Source organism: Dendronephthya gigantea, unplaced genomic scaffold (genome assembly GCF_004324835.1).
Source record: "Dendronephthya gigantea isolate DGI-Jeju-01 unplaced genomic scaffold, DenGig_1.0 000212F, whole genome shotgun sequence".
Lineage (NCBI taxonomy): Eukaryota > Metazoa > Cnidaria > Anthozoa > Malacalcyonacea > Nephtheidae > Dendronephthya > Dendronephthya gigantea.
In genome coordinates this window covers 117,169-137,357 of record NW_021163222.1, presented here as the reverse complement: position 1 = coordinate 137,357, position 20,189 = coordinate 117,169, and the positions used below count along the sequence as shown (strand labels likewise).

Sequence of the window (20,189 nt, the reverse complement as noted above, 5' to 3'; positions counted from 1 at the left end):
CGAGGTTGGCGAAGCGAACCAGCTCGGCGAAGGGAACGAGGTTGGCAATGCGAACGTGCTAAGGTCCATTAAATATTTCTTACTGTCATTTTCAATCATGCGTACCTCCACCAAGATATGAAACCTAAACGGTACCCTCTCCATCCAATGATCACACAGTCTCACGTACGGAATCACAGAAGTGAAAGCCGCCGTGGAAGAAAAACGAAGTGTGCATCAAATAAATACATGAAATATACCTACATAAATGCTTGGATGTATACATTGGCTATAGTCGAGGAATGGCAAAAGCATACATTTTAAGTGATAACTAATGTATTAAATTACCAATAACATTATAACAAGTCCATATCGGCGCGGTAAACTGCTATTCAGATACCGCAGCAAATTCACCAACCCTGCACAAATGCGCGCGAGCAAACCAGTCATGCCAGAAACTTAAAATTGATTAGAATTAAGCAACGCGAGACGCGAGTTCAACTGTTAAATCATAACTTGATTAATTAATCATGACGGACGAACTGCGATACTTATATCCCTATAAGTTTATATTATATAATTGTAAATAGTTTCTTTTCTCTCAGTCACGCCAATAGTCCTATAGTTCTAGTCGGAATTATTTGACAAAGTGGTTATTTCAACTTATAAATGATACCGGCTTCATGTGCCACGTTTTCGTCGGTAAAACCTGGGGGTAGCACCCCCACCCGTTCCCAGTAAAGATAGGCATGCGGCGCTTCTGAACGTTGCGTAGTCAATTTCGCTATTATACATTCAGTTATTATGTCGTAGTCAAGGACGCTGGTGTAAAGTATACCCTTAGGACTATATGCAAATTTTGTTTGTCCAAATATTGTTTCTCTCAGGTTAAGCACTTTGAATACAAAGCTCAAGGCTGCGTTCACACGGTACCGCAGATCCGCTCCTCACGACATCTTCGTTTTCCTTTATGTAGCATAACGATTATTAATAATGTTTATTAATTTGAAAGATTTGATACATTTATTCCGGTCTCGGACATTAAAGATCTTACTGCCAATGCTTACTGATTTACTTCAAAATTTGACCTGTTCCAATAGCAATCCGGTACATTGTGAACGGAACCTCAATCGTAATCCGTACCCGTTGTTCGTTGTGTCATCTTTAACTCCCTTTTACTATTAGATCAATTTAGACGGAGACAAACTGAGCATCAGCCATCAGTGGTAAAATGCCCTGCACCGCGCCACGGCCACTTCTTGGCTTTTCTACAACACCTGCCTGTCACTATACGCCTCAAGGGGTCTGGATAATTCCTTTCTATCCATCATCAACTGTGATGTTTGGTGCGAGCACAGAAGCGAAAGACGTCATGCTCCAAATACTCGCAGTTGGATTTTACATATAGCTTTACATAAATTTAACGACAATTTTCTCTTTGTTTGTACGACCGGAAATTTGTGGTTTTGCATGTGTTGTTTACTGCATGCAGTTCCATGCATTGCCCGACAATATATGATGTGATACATCGAGAATTCTTTTCACATTTTCTATTGCTACAACTGACATATAGAAAGAGTGACGTGACTGTAATCGTAATCAACAAGCTATACCTTTTGCTAGCAGTATATATGGACAAAATGTGCAAGTGTCACCGAATCACAGCGTTTCTTTCAAAACACTTTCTTCCAGTCGGAACATTATTTATCATTCCTCTTGGAATTTGCTTTCCAATTCCCGCGTATACCTCAACAGCAAACTTCCCGTGGTACAGATGTGTATTGTCACATTGTTTTTCGTCATCGGAGCGAAATTTCGTTTAACAGAGATTCGATCTGCGCTCCGTTGTTTTAAGGAGACGCTTTTAGGGATAATCGTTGTTCTGTTTGTCACTCCGGTTGTTGGAACCAAGTTATTGACGTTGCCTAGTTTCCGAGATTTCGCCCAGTCTGGTTTGAAAGCAAATGAGACATTGAACAACAGCTGGTCAATACAATTACCAGATCTTGGTCCGGAGGAATTTCGAATTGGTCTACAGATATTTTGTGTCTCTCCATGCGCATCTGCTTTTCCAACGGTTGTGGTAAGTCGTAATGTTTTTTTGTATTGCAACGTATTGTTGTCCGGCGTCTCAAAAATTTGAAGTGAAATGTGAAAAAATAAGTAACTGTTTATAAGACTAATCCTATCAGTTTTGAAACTAATCTGCTACAATAACAAGTCATTGTAATTATAATTACTTGTAATTCCTCCCAAGACTGCCAAGTGCATGTAGCCGGTGACTTTAATTTGGAGATAAAATGTAAATAACAACCCAGCATATACTGGCTGTTAGGTATTGTACGATAAACGATTTCCTACTAAACTAAAGATGCCGAAATTTCGCGATGTAACTATTCACTTTCAATGGTTTAATTTGCAGTCTTTGTCCAATACCGGTTTTGACCAAAATTTAGCAACTACGACAAAGGTGTTACATTTTATTATAACATAGTCACATATAACAGAGATAGTTTAGCGTTGCCCGGGTTAATATATACGCGATTAAAACTAGGCAGGACTGAAGATTAACGCGATAATTGGAGGTGAATATTGATATATTTTGTTCTGCCCGACGAATTTCATTTGAAAACGTTTCGTTTGAAAAGAAAACCATAAGATAGAACGAATAAATTTGCACCGCACCAATCATCGCGTCTGGTTTCGGTCGAATAGTTTATTTGTCCGGCGGCAGTAAACGAGGCTTCGATAATCCCCACACGCAAACATCAGGTATAATGTCTTTTAATGGTGGGTAGGCTATATAGATTTAATTTTGCATTCGCTATTCAGGTTGTATAAAAAAAAGGTAATCCAACTTCAACACGCTGTTGTATGTGAACTACTCAGTCTGTAAACGAAAGTTTTTCACATTCGGAAAGATCAGGCTTTGAACTATCGGATGACATGCTTTTAATTCCAAATGGTGAAAAAATGAGAGGCTGATAAAAAATGTTTGTCACAATCGCATATTTTCACCTTTGAGCCTAATTAAAGCAGTGCATAACAAAAAAAGAAACAATTAATCACGAACATGTCAAGCTTGCATTGGATTTACAACATGTTTATTGCAATTATTAACATTTATACTTTTTAAAAAGAGACTATGCGCCGATGCCTTCAACTTGACCACCATCTCTATCGATACAAGTTTGACATCTTGTCCGCATTGCTTGGAATGTTCTCCTGATGTGATTTATTCCTAGTTAATATGCATATGCGGGTAGTTTATTTAGAAGCAAAATTCTTCAATTAAGTCCCAAAGGGAGTTAATTTTAAATGGTTTTAGTCCTAACTCTCGGAGGTAAAAATATGCGATTTTGAATAATACTTTTTATCAGCCACCTATTTGCTCATTTTCCCACCATTCAGTATTAAAAACATGTCATTCGATAGTTAACTATCCTTTCCGAATGTGAAAGAATTTCGTTAATAGAATGAGCAGATCACGCCATAGTTGGATTACCTTTTTTTTGATACACCCTTTATATAAAGGACCGCGATATATATAGCTATACTCGGTAGTTGTTCAAAGCTAGGTTGACACTAACCCTGGGTTACTGTTTAATCCACTGTTTTAGTTTATGTGGTTCTGAACTACTGTTCGTTTTAAAACTCAGTTAAAAAATATGACTTCTATCGGTCCCGAAAATAATTATATGAAATAAGATATTCAACTTTGTAAACCAGCGATTACGAAAATTATTAAAACCGGGCGCTGATAGACAAAACAACTAATTTAAAATTAGTTGTCTCAGATTCATCTGTCCATGATCAATTTTATTCGGCAAAAACGAATTTAAAGCGACTTGTTAGTCCTTCCAACAAATAAAAAAATTGGTCTGAGAAATGAATTTGATGTAATCAATGTTAAGTTGACCGTGGTTACTTTTCCAGTGCATGAGTTTTCCAGGGTATTTTTCGATATTGTATTGACAAAGATATGTTTATTGATATTGATAACTGCGATTTTTGCTGGAATAAACTTAGCTAACCCTGAGCAGCAAGTTCAACTTTCATTGTCGTTTTCGAAAAATGTATACTGTATAATATTTCGCGGACTGCTGTTGGAAATTTTGCGGATATAGGATAATTATCATAATGCATGCAAACGTCATTGGTATAAATTACTACTGAGGATCAATAATAAGTAAGAAACTTGGATATTTAAGGACAGATTGGAAATGACGCTCGACTTAGAGTATGAAATAGCGATTGTGATAGTGAATGTGAGTTAGCGTTTTTACCTTACTCACGGCATTCCCAACAATGCAACCAGATTTTAAACTCTTCTAAAAACGTGCATGCATGGGGAGGATATATAGCTATAGGGACACTTTTCTAATTAAAAAGACCAGTTAAATATTGTCATATAGATTCGAGAATTGTAGAAATAGCCCAGTAAATATATATTTCGTGCGGGTTTATTTAAATAGGGAAGATAAGGTACAATAGCAAATAGTTTTAAACATGCAGCCAACTAGACGCGCGGAGATAAAAAAGTACATGCAATTCAGTTTTTATTTAAAACTAAAAGAAAAACTGTATAAGTTATATGCAATAGCTATATAAATAATGAAATATACTGGATGCATGTATACGTAATAAAAAGAAAACATGAGATATGATTGAAGGTAATGACTGAAGAATATTAAATCAAAACATATGCAAAACAAGGGTTCAGTTACAATTGACAACAGAGTGCACTAGACAGAGTGTGGTTGTGATAACAAGTTAAAAATAGTATGCCATTTACGATCTACAAAAGGCCGGATCCGTCTCAATGACCTGACTCACCAATGCCAGAGGCAATATTCACGAGATGACGTCAAAGTCGAAATGACGATGAGCAGATGCTCCTTGTATATGTTGGAGCACAAATGTTTGTAAAATTTACCAGCTCCGGCAGCTCGATATAGACTATCTTACGAGTTCTGAAATATGGTATATAAAGTTTGCCCTGATGCATGTTATTACCATTTGCGTTCAATTGGTCAGTGTCCCGAATTTTTCGCGTTTGTTCATATTTGAACCAGCAGGTTTGAATTGGTAATCGGTTATATTGTTTGACAAAGAAATAACACAAGTTTGCTTGAAAATTCTAAAATACTGGCCGACTATCCCCGATTTGCAATTCTTTCAGATAATATCCCCAGTAAACAGTAATAGATACGAGGTAAAACATGCAAACATGTTAATCACGTGAATAAAACATGTGGAATTTTCCCACAAACGTATTGTAAACAACATAACCTTTTATCAATTTGAACCTGCATGAACGTTTCATTTGACAAACGTAACGTTTGAAACGTGAACAAACGCGAAAAATTCGGACGCTGTCCAGTTGAACCCGAATGGTATAGTATTGCAATAATTATAGCTATATACTCAATCTATCGATGCTCCGTCGTAAGTGGTGTTTTCGCGAGATATATGGATAGTGCACGTCACCAGGCCACTACGTCAAATTAGTATCATGCATCATAGACAATCCAAAAGACATTCGCCTGTATTCTAAAAGCTCACTCACACTCAAACTCATTGAGTGGGAGATCTTAATCTTCTCATAACGTTTCAATGGCGGTATTTCCCGCCAAACAGGGGCTTGATTTTCAGTGATTTACCTTATATCTTTCCATCTATTCAGAAAAAACTTTCTCATTGATCAGCATTAACGAAATTTATATGTCACACTCGATGAGTATGAGTGTAAGTGAGCTTTTTGAATACAAGCGATTGTCTTTTGGATTGTCTATGGTATCATCGGCTAAAATACAAGACGGCGAATTTGAAAGGCAATTCGGGAGGCTTCTTATGTACATGCATGCACTTGAGTTGAGGACACTGATATTTTGACGTCCGCTTAAATGAGATTCAACCATTCTCATGCCATGGGTTCAACGCGCATAAAAACGTTACATCTGTACTGATTTTAAGTAATCCTGTTAAGTGATGTAATGCATCAAAGATATTCTTTTAAAAAGCGAAGGCAATCAAGCCATTCACCAAACTGTCGCCAACGCTTTATGCATGCCAAGTTATCTTCGTTCCTTCGTATTCACTTCTCGATTGCGGTTTCAAAAAATTCTTTCGGGTGGACCGCGGAATGTCGTTGCTGCCGATAGGAATCTAAAAAACGTGGATTTCACACCTGCAAATAAATGAGGAGCATATAATATGGACATAATTAGAAATACAATGCATTATGCATGCAGTAACCCTAATTTTCCCAGCCAGCAAGACCGAAGCTCATATTAATTAATGACTCAAATATACGTTGAAAGCTGGTATTTCTATTATTTATCAAATAGTCATAAAAGTGGAACAAAGGTCACCATGCAGTTTTTTGCTGTATTAAGCATGCAGGCACTTAATGGATTCTCATATCTTTTAAGATGGCCTATAAAATGCTAAACATCCAAGCTTCAATAAGCCATCAAAATAGTTTAAGAGCTAAACGTCAAGTATTATCCGGTTCGTCGGGTTCGAATATTATTAAGTGATTATAGTGACATTTGTCCCATCAAAATCCACGTTACACATTTAAAAACCCTTTTTGAAGTTAAAGCGATGGTGTAATTGTTGTCTTTTATAATCGGTATGTCTTTGCAAAACGACGTAAGCTCATACGTATGGTGCGCATGCGCAAACTACATTCTTACGTAAATACGAAATCAAAAAAATTGATGCGTGCCTCTTGAAACTGTGAAATTATGAGTCGTTCTTTTTCCTCTGCTTATTTTAAAACGGCATCCATGTCTCCTGAGTATAGCCAACGTTCAGCTTTTACCCTATGTTTTGCGATATGACAGTTTTTTGACGTTCTCATTGAAACACAAACTTTTTGTCTCAGCCAATCAGAAATTTGCTGATTGCCAAGTCTTGCAGATTGGTCGCTCGAACAAATTTTGCACCTGCGCACATGTGCCATGACCATTAAACGACCAGCGTCCGTGATATAGGATTTGGACAACTTTGGATTCTGAGTTTGTTTTGTCACAATACCCGGGTGTAATTCAAAATATTGGAGGGGATTACTTGATTTTCAGCTTTTTTAATCCTTAAATTACCCATATATTCACATTTAAATATCAGTGTTACTAGCTTCTAATAAAAACGCCAACACATTAAATAACTTGGTGAGATTAAATCGTGTTTCTCATGCCTTTTTTTTCATAAGGCCATTTTTGCGGCCTTCTGTTGGCACCATGCATAAGCATTTACGCAAAGTAATGTTTAAAAAAACGTAACTTTATACGTTGTCCATTTAGTGATGGCTTTTTTGCAGAAATTATGTGACCCCTGCAGTTTCAAAGTATATGTTACTCGAATTAGAGGTAGTTGTGGAATTTCATGAGGTCACCTGCGATGTGCACGAATTAAGCCAGATAGCCTTCCACATCGAACTAGAGTATAGACTGTATATAACAAGTTCAACTGATCTATCTATCATATAGCGAATTGATCGGAAAATATACTACCCTCGACCCTCGAGATTTTAGTCACAACTCTCGATTATTCACTTTCGACCTTTGAATATTAGATAACATTCCAACTTTATCTAGTGTTCCAGATCACCTTTTACCGGTATTTTTATTTGTTCCTAATTAGAGCTTTAAATGTGTCAGAGTAATGGGTAAAATTGTTGATGTGCTATACGCGTCTGTCAATAAGGGCTGCTTTCCTTTGTCGCGTTATTTGTACGTACGTCGTACACGCGCGTAAATTAAGAGCTTAAAACATTCTAAGTTAAGTAATTTAGCTGGTAGGTACACCACGTACACTTCAAGCTAAATTACTTAGAGACTGTCACCATGCGAACATACAAGAATATCATTACCTTCTAAGTTGTCGTATCATTAATTTTGTGCCGGAAAAACACACCGAATCACCAACAGAATCCCACCCTATAGCTATGGATGGATCTATTCAATCGTTGATTTCATAAGTGTGATTAAAATTATTTTAAACTTTTACATGCGTATCAGTACGTACGAAAACGCGACAGTGGAAAACAGCCCAAACGTTTAAGATATGATCTCGGCGTGTTGACTTCAGTCCAAGAGCTTGTTAAATTGTCACACGACATTTCAGGGAATTGTTTAATACGTCCGTCATCAATTGGGGGCTTAGCTTATCGCCAGGAGCGAATAGTTGAGTCTGTCATGCACTAATTGTTCACAGTATACATAGACTTTGAAGTTTGAAATTCACACTTTCATTTCACACAGCCGGAAATTTGCGGCCAATGCTTATATTGCGTGCTACAGTGTAACCTGGGATGCATCGAGGGTACTTCACTTCTGTATTCTTTCCAAATAAAAAGGTGTGAAAGTGGCTGCATGTGAATCGACATCGACAAGCGATCTACCAATTCAATGTGGAAGAAAATGAGCAAGTCTCAACGTATCAAAGCATTCCTTTCTAAACATTTTCTTCCTATCGGAACGTTATTTATCATACCTTTTGGAATTTTTTTTCCTATTCCTGCTGTATACCTTAATAGCAAGCTACCTGTTGTGCAGATGTGCATCGTCACGTTGTTTTTCATCATTGGAACGAAATTTCGTTTGGAAGAGATTCGTTCCGCACTTCGTTGTTATAAAGAGACAGCTTTGGGAATAGTCCTTGTTCTCTTGGTTACTCCGGTTGTTGGAACAAAGCTATTGTTGCTACCGAGGTTTGTGAGGACAGGTTTGCACAAAGGAAACGGCACATTGAATAGCAGTTGGACCATACAATTACCAGATTTAGGACCGGAGGAGTTTCGAATTGGCCTACAGATATTCTGCGTTTCCCCGTGCGCTTCGGCGTTTCCAACGGTTGTGGTGAGTCATGATGCCTTTGAGCCATAATGCATGTATCAATTGTTTACGAAAGAATCATGTTTATGCAATTTCACCGGATTTTCTGCACCATGCGTGTCTTAATTTAGCCACAGGATTACACATAATGGTGTTATATGCATGCATGAAGTGGATATCAGTCAATTACCTGATCTTCGGTAACTTGGAATGCATGAAAAATTCAAAAATCAAATTGTATGCTCATGTTCTTTGAGTTCGGTCAGAAAATTAGTTTCTGCATGTAATCAAGGCACTAAGCTACAAACCGAACATTGCAAACGCCGATTACACGACCAATAATCCGATTGTAGCTACATAGATATATGTTTTGTGTACAACTATACTGCATGAATGCATATTATCGGCAATTTAAGCCATATAGAGTTTAACGGCGTTGTCCCATTTCTTAATTTGCGCCGAGACGATTAATAATCATACGCACGGTTCATATATTCGTTTATATGTGTTTCTGTGAAAGATATCGAATTTCATGATTGGAACCAACGTGAATTTCTGTGTTGTTTATAACATATTTTCGATATGTTGGCCATGACACAAACGGAAATTTGGGGCGCTGTAGCGTTTTTCTGACTCAACTGAACACATGCGTTGAATATTTTGGTATATCATTTCGATCATGCTTTATATTTAATGCATTTAGCGCATGAATGCTATGTAATTAAAATCAGCTGCAAAATAGGTATTCTTGCACGGCATTCTTGTTTTTGTTGTTTGTCTCGAAGCTATAATTAGGGCAACATTTCGCGTCACTTTCATGTGAAATTGCTTCAAACGATTTATTTTCGTCTTTTTCGAGTAAACAACAATTTTAAAAAATTGAGATTCAAAACTAGGCGATTTCAATTTAATCTTAAAAGAAAACAACGCTAACCGTCCATCGTATAAAAGATTATATAAAGATATTTGCAAATAAATCAATAGAGAAAACGCCAAGGTGTCAGGTTATCTTTGTACTGTTCAAGACTGAGAATAACGATGAGAATAAGACTTTTTAAGAATAACTGGGTTCATAGTATCAGAAACTTCGCAAATGTAGTCAAGCTGTACCACTTATAACCAGATATTTCAGACAAGACAAAGTATATTATCACTATACTTTCATATAATCATTTGGTTATCGTATCAGGCTTCTCAAAAACTTGTCAATTTCATAAGCTAATTATGAGCCTACATTTCAAAACGATTAATGGATCAATAACATACGTCAATGAGATATTAATTTTGCGAGTTATTAAAAAGGCATTTTTACTGATCTCTCATCTCTTATTGGTTACGTACAGATGGGTCTTCTATTAATCTTTTTATATCTATATATAAGAAGTGGGCGTCCATAATAATGAACTTATATACGAACATCAAACTGTGGTACAAATCTTATTACAATTCAATGCTGACAGTGGCGTAAGTAGAATTAAGGATAATTGGCGGGGGGGGGGGGGGGTGGGGCGAATATTCATACATACAGCTCTACCCGACGGATTTTTTTTGTAACTACAATAGAAATCCGTCGGGCAGAACTGAATATATCAGTCTTCGCCTCCTAATTATCGTTCCAGTTACGCCCGGCCGAATGCCGGACTGCGTCAAACCAAATTATACATAAGAATTTTTTTGCAATGTAACATTTACAATAAGATTAAGAAAATCACTTGGTATGTAGTATTGATGGATATTTGCCAGTTATGTAACCAGTTCAAGTAAATCAACATAATTATCAAATTGCTACGGATATCATAGTCAGAAATCATAGCGTCAAAAATACAGGATGAGTAAAAAAAACCTGACACCTTTGAAAGTTAAATTAGCCGCGAACTTATGGCTGGAATTTGACAATTCCCATGTGTACAATCAACAAGACGTGGTTAATTAATGCGACAGTGTTTAAACCAATTGAAATAATTCAACGTGGCGCGTTGATAAAACTGTTATTTTTTATTTACAGAGCATAGATTGCATTTTAACTCCCAAAGGGAACAAACTTTATGTTTTAGGTTAATTAATGATTCCCTTATTTGATATGCTTCGTATGCCCATGAGATATTTTAGGCAACTTCTGTCACATTACAGCCGTGCTATGCGGCTAATTTGAATTTCAAAGGTGTCAGGTTTTTTTACTCACCCTGTTTTTTTAAGTAAAATAAACAGTTTTTTTAATTGAGTTGTAATAAGATTTGTATACCACTGTTTGACGTTTGTAAGATCATTATTGATGCCTACTCTTTATCTACATCTGGTATTAACATCTGGACGCAGTAAACATCCATGCTGGCAAATACTTCAAATTCTTGGATAAATGATCGATATATAATTTTAAAAAGAAGACCCATCTGAGTATAGGCGGTCACATAACACCTAATCTACTTTGTCCGCATTTTTTTAAAAAACAATTTATGTGGACTTTTTCATATTAGAATTTATAATAAACCTGTGTTTAAAAAACTGACTGCTGATCTGTTTATAATTGTGTTAAACATTGGTTTATGCCTGCGTGCATATACACAGCGAATTCAAGTACATATTTCCTTTAATATACGTACCTATGATAAACAAATTAAAATAAAACAAAGCGTAAATAATGCATTTTTCACCAATATGAAGAGTAGCTTCTAAGTATAGTCAATACGCACGCAGTCTGAATGCGAAAGTACCTATTCGAGGTGCTAAGTTTTCAAGTGCAGTTTGATTGTGGGTAACAGAAACCCTTGAAAAACACCAGCCTTCCTCGCTATGTCCATATATGTGTCACTGTTGGAAGCAACGCAATATTTTAACTGTGATTGGTACTAAAATACAATCCTATTACATTAATTAATACCTTTAGTTAATCTTTTTGCTGTAGTTGGTTTTGTTGCCCACGCGTTCTTTGTAAGACAATATGGCTATGGCGACAGGAAACACTCGACGGATAATGTCTTATACTACCAGGGTGATCAGATTTTGGCATTTTTATGCTAGATTCGGTGGGATGCACATAAAACAGCCGCATCTGATTTTAACAATTACCAAATTTATTCCAGGAGGGGACAACCTAACATAATTTGAGCAGCTTTGCTTATGAAATATTCATATATGGTCACAGTGTATACTACATTCACATCTTTATGATACGATAGAAGATTAATCTAATATTTAGGTAAAATATTTAGATCGTTCATAGAACTACATGATGTCGACGCTGACATGATTCATGGGCGTCCTTATATCAGTTATCATCAATAGTGGGCAAACGTGGAGCATACATCTGGAACAAGTTACTTAATTGAAATCCCATTTAGTTCATTGGCGTAATATTAATTGTATTTCAAGATACTCGTCTCAATTTAACAATGCATTGCCTTTATTATTCACTTAAGTACAATGACTTTAAAGAATTAAAACAAAACATAAAGTACTCTATCGACTATACATGATGCAACAGGCTTTATAAGTTCAGTGTTTGTTTGAAGCCACTCAATCAATTTCTAGTGTACGAACACTAGAGACCTGTTAAAGAATGACGACTAGTGGTGAAGGTAGATTTAAAGGATACTTACTTGAAAGTTCCAATTTGGAACGATCGCCAGAAATCATTACGCTTCCTTTGGAAGGGGACTATGCTAGAGTTTGCATGCTTTCCATTTGGCCTTGCCACAGCACCAAGAGTTTCACAAAGCTAATGAACCAGTTGTAGCAATGTTGGGAATTCGTCTAATTATATAGTTAGACGACATTCTTATAATGGGGGAATCTATGAGCTTGGTTCTGCACCATGCAGCATCCGCTCTAAATCTGTTGGAGAGTCTGGGATTTTTTATCAACTTCCAGAAGTCTCCGTTCAAACCAACACAACGAGTAGAGCTTTTAGGTTTTCTAATAAATTCGGCAACTTTGTCACTCCTGCTTCCAGACGAGAAGCTGCGGAAGATAAGGAACGTTGCCAACAAATGTAGATCTAAATGAGTTAGTTCAAAATTCCTGGACCTCCTTACCGCCTCTATCGAAGCTGTGTTCCCTGCTTCTCTTCAATACCGCAACCTTCAAACTTCAAAAAACCAAAGGTTAAACTCCCTAGAATCATGCATACGAGGCGTTAATTACTCTCGACTCCAATGCGAAGAAGGAGATAATTTAGTGGAGGGACCACCTTCAGGGTTGGAACGGAAAAGCTCTGTTCCAAAGCTCAGTCGATCTGCTAATCGAAACAGATGCATCTCGAAAGGGATTGGGTGCATCTTGCGAAGCGGTGAATACAGGGGGTTCTTGGAGTACAAAGGAGAAGACGTTTCATATAAATTGTCTAGAACTTCTAGCCGGGTCGTTTGGAATCAAAAAATTTTGTCAACTCAAAGCAGTAGCTCATGTAAGGTTGTTTGATGGACAATACATCAGTAGTAACTTACATCAACAAAATTGGGGGAACCACTCACAAAATACTCTCCAATCTAGCCATAGATCTATGCAATTGGTGCATCCAGCAACAAATACATGTGTCGGCGGAACATCTGCCTGGAATATTGATTGTGAGAACAGACATGTAATCCAGGTTGTTGACAGATTCCAGAGATTGGAAACTGAACCAAGTTTTTTTCCAAACACTTTTTCAGAAGTGGGGGCCCCTAGAGATAGACCTCTGCATCACGTCTGACTGGCAATTACCAAAATTTGCGAGTTTCAAACCAGACCCGCATGCGTTTCAAACCGATGCGTTCATAATAATAAGGGTGGAATACAGAGGTTATGCGTTTCCTCCCTTTGCATGCGCGTTTCCTCCCTTTGCATGCACTAATAGGTCGATGTCTATACGACAGGTGATTTCACAGAATGTGGAACATCTTGTTTTAGTGGCGCCGGCTTGGCCAGCTCGACCCTGGTACCCAGTTAAATCTCGTCTCTTATCTTTCATATAATTAATATTATACTTCAGCTGCTAAAAATATAGCCTTGCATTATCTAAAATTATTTTCAGTGTTGAATTACCGTCGAGGTTGTTGTAAACGTCAATGCTCTTCACTAAATACATATGCATGACCTAGCTAGTTATTTGATAACAGTAATCCCTCCCTCATTTAATACAAACAACAAATTTCCTGTGTTCGCCAAATCTAAGCTTATATTATGACACTGCTCAAATGAGTCGATAACTGATTTACTATTATTCGGATTCAAATATCATAAAACTGAAGCTATCATCACTCGTCTTTCAGCCCCTTCAAGCAGGAAATTCATTATTTTAATTCAGCAAATACGGAATAAACAAAATCGACACCTACCTGTTTAAAAGACTATAATTATAGCTTATATAGATTAAATATCATTCTCCTTTAATCACTTATTGTATCAGCTGGTTACCAGTCTTTACTCGCTTAAATTTCGCCCATGCGCATAACTAACAAAATCATCCAACGTGGACAGTCCATGACATAGAATTTGGACAACTGTGGATTCCACAATGTTTTGTCGAAATACCCAGGTGTAATAAATCTCTCAGCTGAATTAGTACTCTCGCGCCGGCTTGGGTTTGAAGTTGAAATATGTTTTAAGTGTCGTGTTGGTGAAATATGTTTTAAGTGTCGTGTTTAGTTCTTAAGTGTTGACATAGCTTCTTTCTATCAATGTCACTAGGCGAATAGCGTTCTCTTCAGGCGAAAAATTTGGCAAACTTTTAATTTAAATCATGTTGCTCGATATTAAATTATAAATGGTGCCCACATGTGTTGTGATATCTATTTGGATATGTGATGGTTATTTATATCCTGGATCGATTGTATGAAATCCGGATAGCGCTATCCACCGGATAGTGGTTTTTTGAATCGTTTTAAAATCGCCCGTTGTTAGGAATAACTTTGATTAAATCTTAGTAATCCTAAATCGAGAATCCTCTTTATTAACTGTCGGTAATTACCATAAAATGCGCACGCAGGGAATGCATTTAAAGAACAGTTCGACATCGTGCGTATTTTTAGTGTTCATTTTCAATATGTTATAATATAGCGCAGTTAAATCACAAAGTTGGCCGGTTAGCCATCAGCCCTACACATCAGTTTTACGCGCTGTTTATAAGATAAAATTGCAATAGGAAGCGACAGTGCCTTCTTAAGAAATGTTCTATGGTGAAATGCTGTATTGTGAAATCATGAATAATTAATGAGTCTAACTTCCAATCATTGCGCAGTATTTTTGTTACATCTGTAATGTAGACATCTGTAATTCTCCATTATCCGTCTTATGAATTAGTAATTCATCTTTTAACTTTGATACAACTAATCTTAATTAGTATTCATGACTCCGTTACACACACCCCCAATATGCATTAAGCTTAATTTATTCATTACACGAGCGCGTTAAAATATTCGCGGCCGATCCGCATGGGATTTACAATAATTAAACACATTAATGATTAATCACAGATCGGCCGCTGGTACTTTAACTACTACTTATTGCACATGCGCTAGGAGGAAAAGTTAACCCTGGAGGCCGAGACAAAGTTGAATAAAAGTTTTCCCTGGTATTCGAATTCATATAAACAGGCCTTAAAGTCTTTAATGAAAAACAGCGAGTATTAACTAATTGTGCTTACTTCTTCCAAGACGAAAGTTTTCAAACTTCCATGGCCAAATTGAAATTATACTTAGGTTGCCTGATCAGTAGTATGCAGGCTGTTTCCACTTGTAGTTTCAGACCTTGTTTTATTATGTCATAACTGTAGGTGACAGAAGCAAATGGGGACCGAGCATTGACATTACTGATTGCAATAATTGCCACCGTCATATCAGTCTTTACAGTTCCAGTCATGACAACATGGTTAATACCAGCATTTCAGACCGCCAGTGTCAGTTTTCTCACTATATTACCTGGAGTGGTTTTGTACATTCTTTTACCTTTGATTGTAAGTATGAAAAGCTATTTAAATGTTTATCTAATGCTTGGGTAGGAGCATTTTTTAAACCCACCAGCTGACGTGAACCCCCGTTCGTTTTCTTAACAAATCATGTACTCATATAAGGTGTACAATGCGTGCTAAACTATTATTATTGCACCAAAGTTAATTGTTTTAGTTCAGCATCTATGTGAACTTATTTAAAGCTAAATAAAAGCAATTCCATCATTACAGTGTTAAATTTGGTTAGCCGCCAATTTTCCATCATCGGGTGTGTCTGGGGTTCGAACGAAGAAAAAAAACATTCGCATTCATAAAGGTCTCAGAACTTCATTTAGGATAACTTCAGTTGGCTAGTAATATGAAATCAATAGATCTTAATGTTTTTTTTAAAATATAAAAACATTTTGTAGTGTACACCCTGAAGTCACTATCCCGCAATATTTTTTAACATCAACTGCCTTAAAATGTTTAAAGACAACGTTTAAGTATATGACAAAATACCGATATTTTTAGGTTGGGCGACTTTTGAGTTTATTAAATGGGTAAAAGATATTGTTCAAAAGTTAAATACGTATCTGAAATTCGTCACCTCTGGGGCTCTCCTTGTTATGTTTTGGGTTAAAATTAGCCAAGCTACAGCGAAAGGCGACCTTCGAAAATTCTCACCTTGGATGATTGTGGCTGTAACTGCTCTTGGTACGGCTGTCATCACGTCGTTTCTGGTGATGTCTTTCATATTTGCATCCCTGTTACGCCTGTCCAAGAAGTCAATACTGTCTGTCACGGTTCTTTCTTCGGCAAGACATTCAAGTATAGCCATTGCTGTTATTGAGAACATACCCGAAAATGTTGGGGACAAAGATCTTATGTTTTTCCCGATAATATTTGTGTATTTAACCATGGTTGTCATAATCAATAGTTTTGGTGCGTTTATGACGATCAGAAAGAGGAGGCTGACATTGATATCCTTGAGGAGAAACCTTTGAATAATAATGATGAAGTTAAAGAAATCGACAAAAGAAAAAAGAATAACATAGTCCTTTTGTTGGAACCATTAGAGACGAAGTTGATTCGTAGTAGGGAAAAAATTTCCAGTGTCTCTAACAAGGATGTCGTTACGTTGCCATTAATTCAACGGCAAACTGTTGTTTAGCATGTAGTGACAATCACCACGACTACTTTAGTTGGTAATACCAAGTAGCCGGCTACCTTGTTCATCTTGGTAAATAGATATAGGCTATACAAAGAAGTCACAGCATATATGCGAGGAAGTCTTAATTATGCCCCAAGGCCATAAAGTGATGCAAGAAAGAATAGTTTGTTTTTTATCAAATATTTTAATATATATGGTGTAAGAATTTCTCATTTTTTCCTTTTTTTTAGACAAGAGGGCCGCCTTAAAAATATTCCAGTTTACGCAGGATTAAAACGAACGGACATTTCCCCTAGGCCGAAAGTTGCTATTGCTTTCGCTACCAAGTGAACTCGCCCCAAGCTTGAGGTGCATTATTTTGCAAGCAAATAAAAATCCATACCAGAGACCGGTGCGCGCGTTTTTTTATTTACATTTTCACGGTGAATTCCATCGAATACAGAAAGAAACGACGAATTTCATTATTCCAGGCGTTGTTTTGGCTTTTTTTTTATTAATTATGGTGTATAAGATTGATGGAATAAGACAAAGTTGTCTTTTTATAGAACTGCACTGAGGACAAAAATATACTAGAAAAGCAGTTGTTCCAAACGTTTGAGTTTTACGGGAATCTGACTTATAATCTTGTATTTAGTTTCGTATTCCGTAGCATTTATCGCAAAAAAAGGGCAAATTTTAAAAGGATAACCGCATAAAGAAGGTAGTTTAACACAATTTTATCTTTATTTAATATTGGCCTATTGTTTTGTTATTTCCAATTCTAAATTTTCTTTATGTTCATGTTTGTAAACCCGTTAAATTACATTAAATAAACGAATATGTTGTACAATGTCTTGCCTGGCTTTGATACAAAACTCTTTTCTATATCAGATTAAAAACAACTTTCGTTACGTGGTGTACCTACAAGCACTTATCGACTGTCACTATGCAAACATACAAGAATATCATTTACATGTGTCTAGTTTCTAGTTTCAAGACTCTGTATACGTTGAGAGCGTCTGATTGCATGGTTGATATGAGTGGTAGTTGCATTTCACAGCGGGCCGGATGCAAAATTCCGCCAATCAGATTGCTTCATTTACACACCCGTCAGTTTCAAACACGTCCCTCGGCCTGGGGCTTAGGGTCGTTTTTGACACCTCAGGGAAATGTTTTTCTATCTCTCAGCCAGAAAATAACATATATTTCTCGACTAGAGACACACAGAAAACACAAAACAGAAAACACAAAAGAGAAATGTTAAAAACGTTCGACGGTAATTTTTTTTACGCCTTGTGGAAGGTGACGACTAATCTCATCCCTCATTCTTCTGTGTTAATTTTCCTCCAGATATGTCTGAGATAATGCGCCTTTTAGACGCGTTTGGAAACTTGAGCTCGTCAAGTTTCCATTCAACAATCGCCTTAACATGCTCTAATCCCAAAAGATGTATGGTTTTGCCATCGCACTCTGACAATATACCATTATAAACTGCAGACTCTTCGTCAGTTCCAAATACGCCAACGTTCTTCAGCTGTGGAGTTTTTCGTTTCACTGCTTGCCAGAAATGCTGAAATTCCTCTTGGGTCTTGCTTCGGTGCACAAGTAGAGGACGAGGAAACCATGGATGTTTTCCAGTTTCTTTCGAGACAAGAGAAACATTCTTGTACGCGGTTTGAGTCGCGCAGAAAAAACTCCCTGATGTATGGTTGCTCTTTATCGATGACACAATACGCCCCTTGTTGTTTTTGGCTTAAAAGCTCAACAATTATATTGTTTAACTCGTCAGCGTTCGAATCCTTGTTTTTACCATAGTTGTACCTGGAAACATAGGAGAATTATTTATTAGAAAGTTCTACAACGGGATTAAGCGCGTGGGCAGATTTTCTCACAATTGATTTCAGCATATATGTAGCTTTAAATCATGACCTATTTCAGGTTTTTGATCTGCCTGCATGCACGCACAGAAAAATAACGTTATAGTGTCAAACATTAATGACAAGTTTTTCGTGTAATACAACTGCAAGAAGTTTCTTTCTAATTTTCATATGTTTCAAATTCTTATTATAAAACATGGCAAGAAAATTGAGAAGATAAACATTTCGAAAATACACATACTTGTAATTTGTTATCTGCTTTGGATCCCTAACAATGGTCGAAACTGAATCAATCTCCAACAATTGTATCCCTTCTGTTGATTCTTGGGCAACTGTTTTAGGTGCTCTCATATCACTGGCAGCATTTTCTCTTAATTGTACTTTCGTTGAATGTTCCTTTAGTCGGAATTCAGTGGCATTTACTGACTTAGCGTTCCATGAGGCTGGCCATGGATGGGAACAACATGGCCACCAGTGAAGTAGTAGTGTATAATAATGAGGATAGAGCAAGTTGTAGATCTTCATATCTCCGATTTTTCCTTTGACATTGTTATATTCTTCCACAGACATGATAGACATGATAACCCTGCTGAAAGAAGACCCTTCTTTCGCCAATGTTTCCTTGTGCACTGCTCTTCTTCGGAATACTGCATGTAATTTGCGAATGTTAGCAGTTTAAGGTTTCCATCCTTGGCTTGTTCTCTGGTTAAATGTCCCTGCATCAATTTGCCCTTTTCTATCGCGAGTAAAGGCTAATTTCCACTCCGGAAAACGAGCAGCGGATCGGATTTTTTTCCGATCTGGTCCGATCCATGAAGTGATTTTGAATAGGATCAAAACTATTTGAACTTTTTTTATCCGGTCACGGACGCTTTCGGATCAATATAAGCCAAAAATTTCAACAGATGGCGTACGCACGGATTATCTTTCGCTCCGATCCGATCCGCTGCTCGTTTTCCGGAGTGGAAATTAGCCTTAACATGAACCTCCGAACTCCATCAATTTCGTAAAATGGACACTGTCTTTCTTGGTAAAAGTACCCGCAATATCATCCGCATCCAGATCAAATGGGTGCTTTAACCCAATACTACCTTGATTAATAACAAATGTCGCAGTTTCCTGGATTCTCAAAGGTTTTTGTTTGCACAACATTTTTGGTTGCGGACCAAACTTACATAATTTAATTATCTCCTCAAGATCCGGACTTTTCGTGTGAAGCAGTGGCAAGTTTCGGTTGCCTTTGTAGTAGGAAACTGGGCCTTTAACCTGGACAATAAAACAATTACTAATTGCCTATACCAATTAAAACAAAAATTTTATCTGAATAATATTCATAACTTTTTGTTAAATTGCCTAACATGTTTTCAGGTTGTAATGTGATCCTGTTTTCGGAATGACTAGATGAATATATACTATTCAGGTGAACATTCAGTGTT

General features: G+C 37.0%; 2 protein-coding genes across 2 annotated transcripts; one reads left to right on the top strand and one right to left on the bottom strand.

Moving 5' to 3' along the window:
* The first annotated feature begins 1,142 nt into the window (after nucleotides 1-1,142).
* Nucleotides 1,143-15,885, top strand: LOC114539686. Its single transcript, XM_028560298.1, has 3 exons — nucleotides 1,143-2,062; nucleotides 15,571-15,750; nucleotides 15,868-15,885. The coding sequence occupies exons 1-3, from the start codon at nucleotides 1,754-1,756 to the stop codon at nucleotides 15,883-15,885; spliced, it is 507 nt and encodes a 168-aa protein (XP_028416099.1). The 5' UTR covers nucleotides 1,143-1,753.
* Nucleotides 15,886-18,155: 2,270 nt separating this feature from the next.
* On the bottom strand, nucleotides 18,156-19,170 carry LOC114539689. The gene is made up of 2 exons (XM_028560301.1): nucleotides 18,995-19,170; nucleotides 18,156-18,697 (listed from the first exon to the last, which is right to left on the bottom strand). The coding sequence occupies exons 1-2, from the start codon at nucleotides 19,102-19,104 to the stop codon at nucleotides 18,382-18,384; spliced, it is 426 nt and encodes a 141-aa protein (XP_028416102.1). The 5' UTR covers nucleotides 19,105-19,170; the 3' UTR covers nucleotides 18,156-18,381.
* Nucleotides 19,171-20,189: the final 1,019 nt, after the last annotated feature.

Bases quoted from the DNA above. Each gene is read 5' to 3' on its own strand.
- LOC114539686 (XM_028560298.1), top strand. From the start codon at position 1,754: ATGTGTATTGTCACATTGTTTTTCGTCATCGGAGCGAAATTTCGTTTA. The intron at 2,063-15,570 runs GTAAGTCGTAAT...TCATAACTGTAG, and splicing joins CTGCTTTTCCAACGGTTGTG to GTGACAGAAGCAAATGGGGA.
- LOC114539689 (XM_028560301.1), bottom strand. From the start codon at position 19,104: ATGAGAGCACCTAAAACAGTTGCCCAAGAATCAACAGAAGGGATACAA. The intron at 18,698-18,994 runs GTATGTGTATTT...CTATGTTTCCAG, and splicing joins AAGCAGATAACAAATTACAA to GTACAACTATGGTAAAAACA.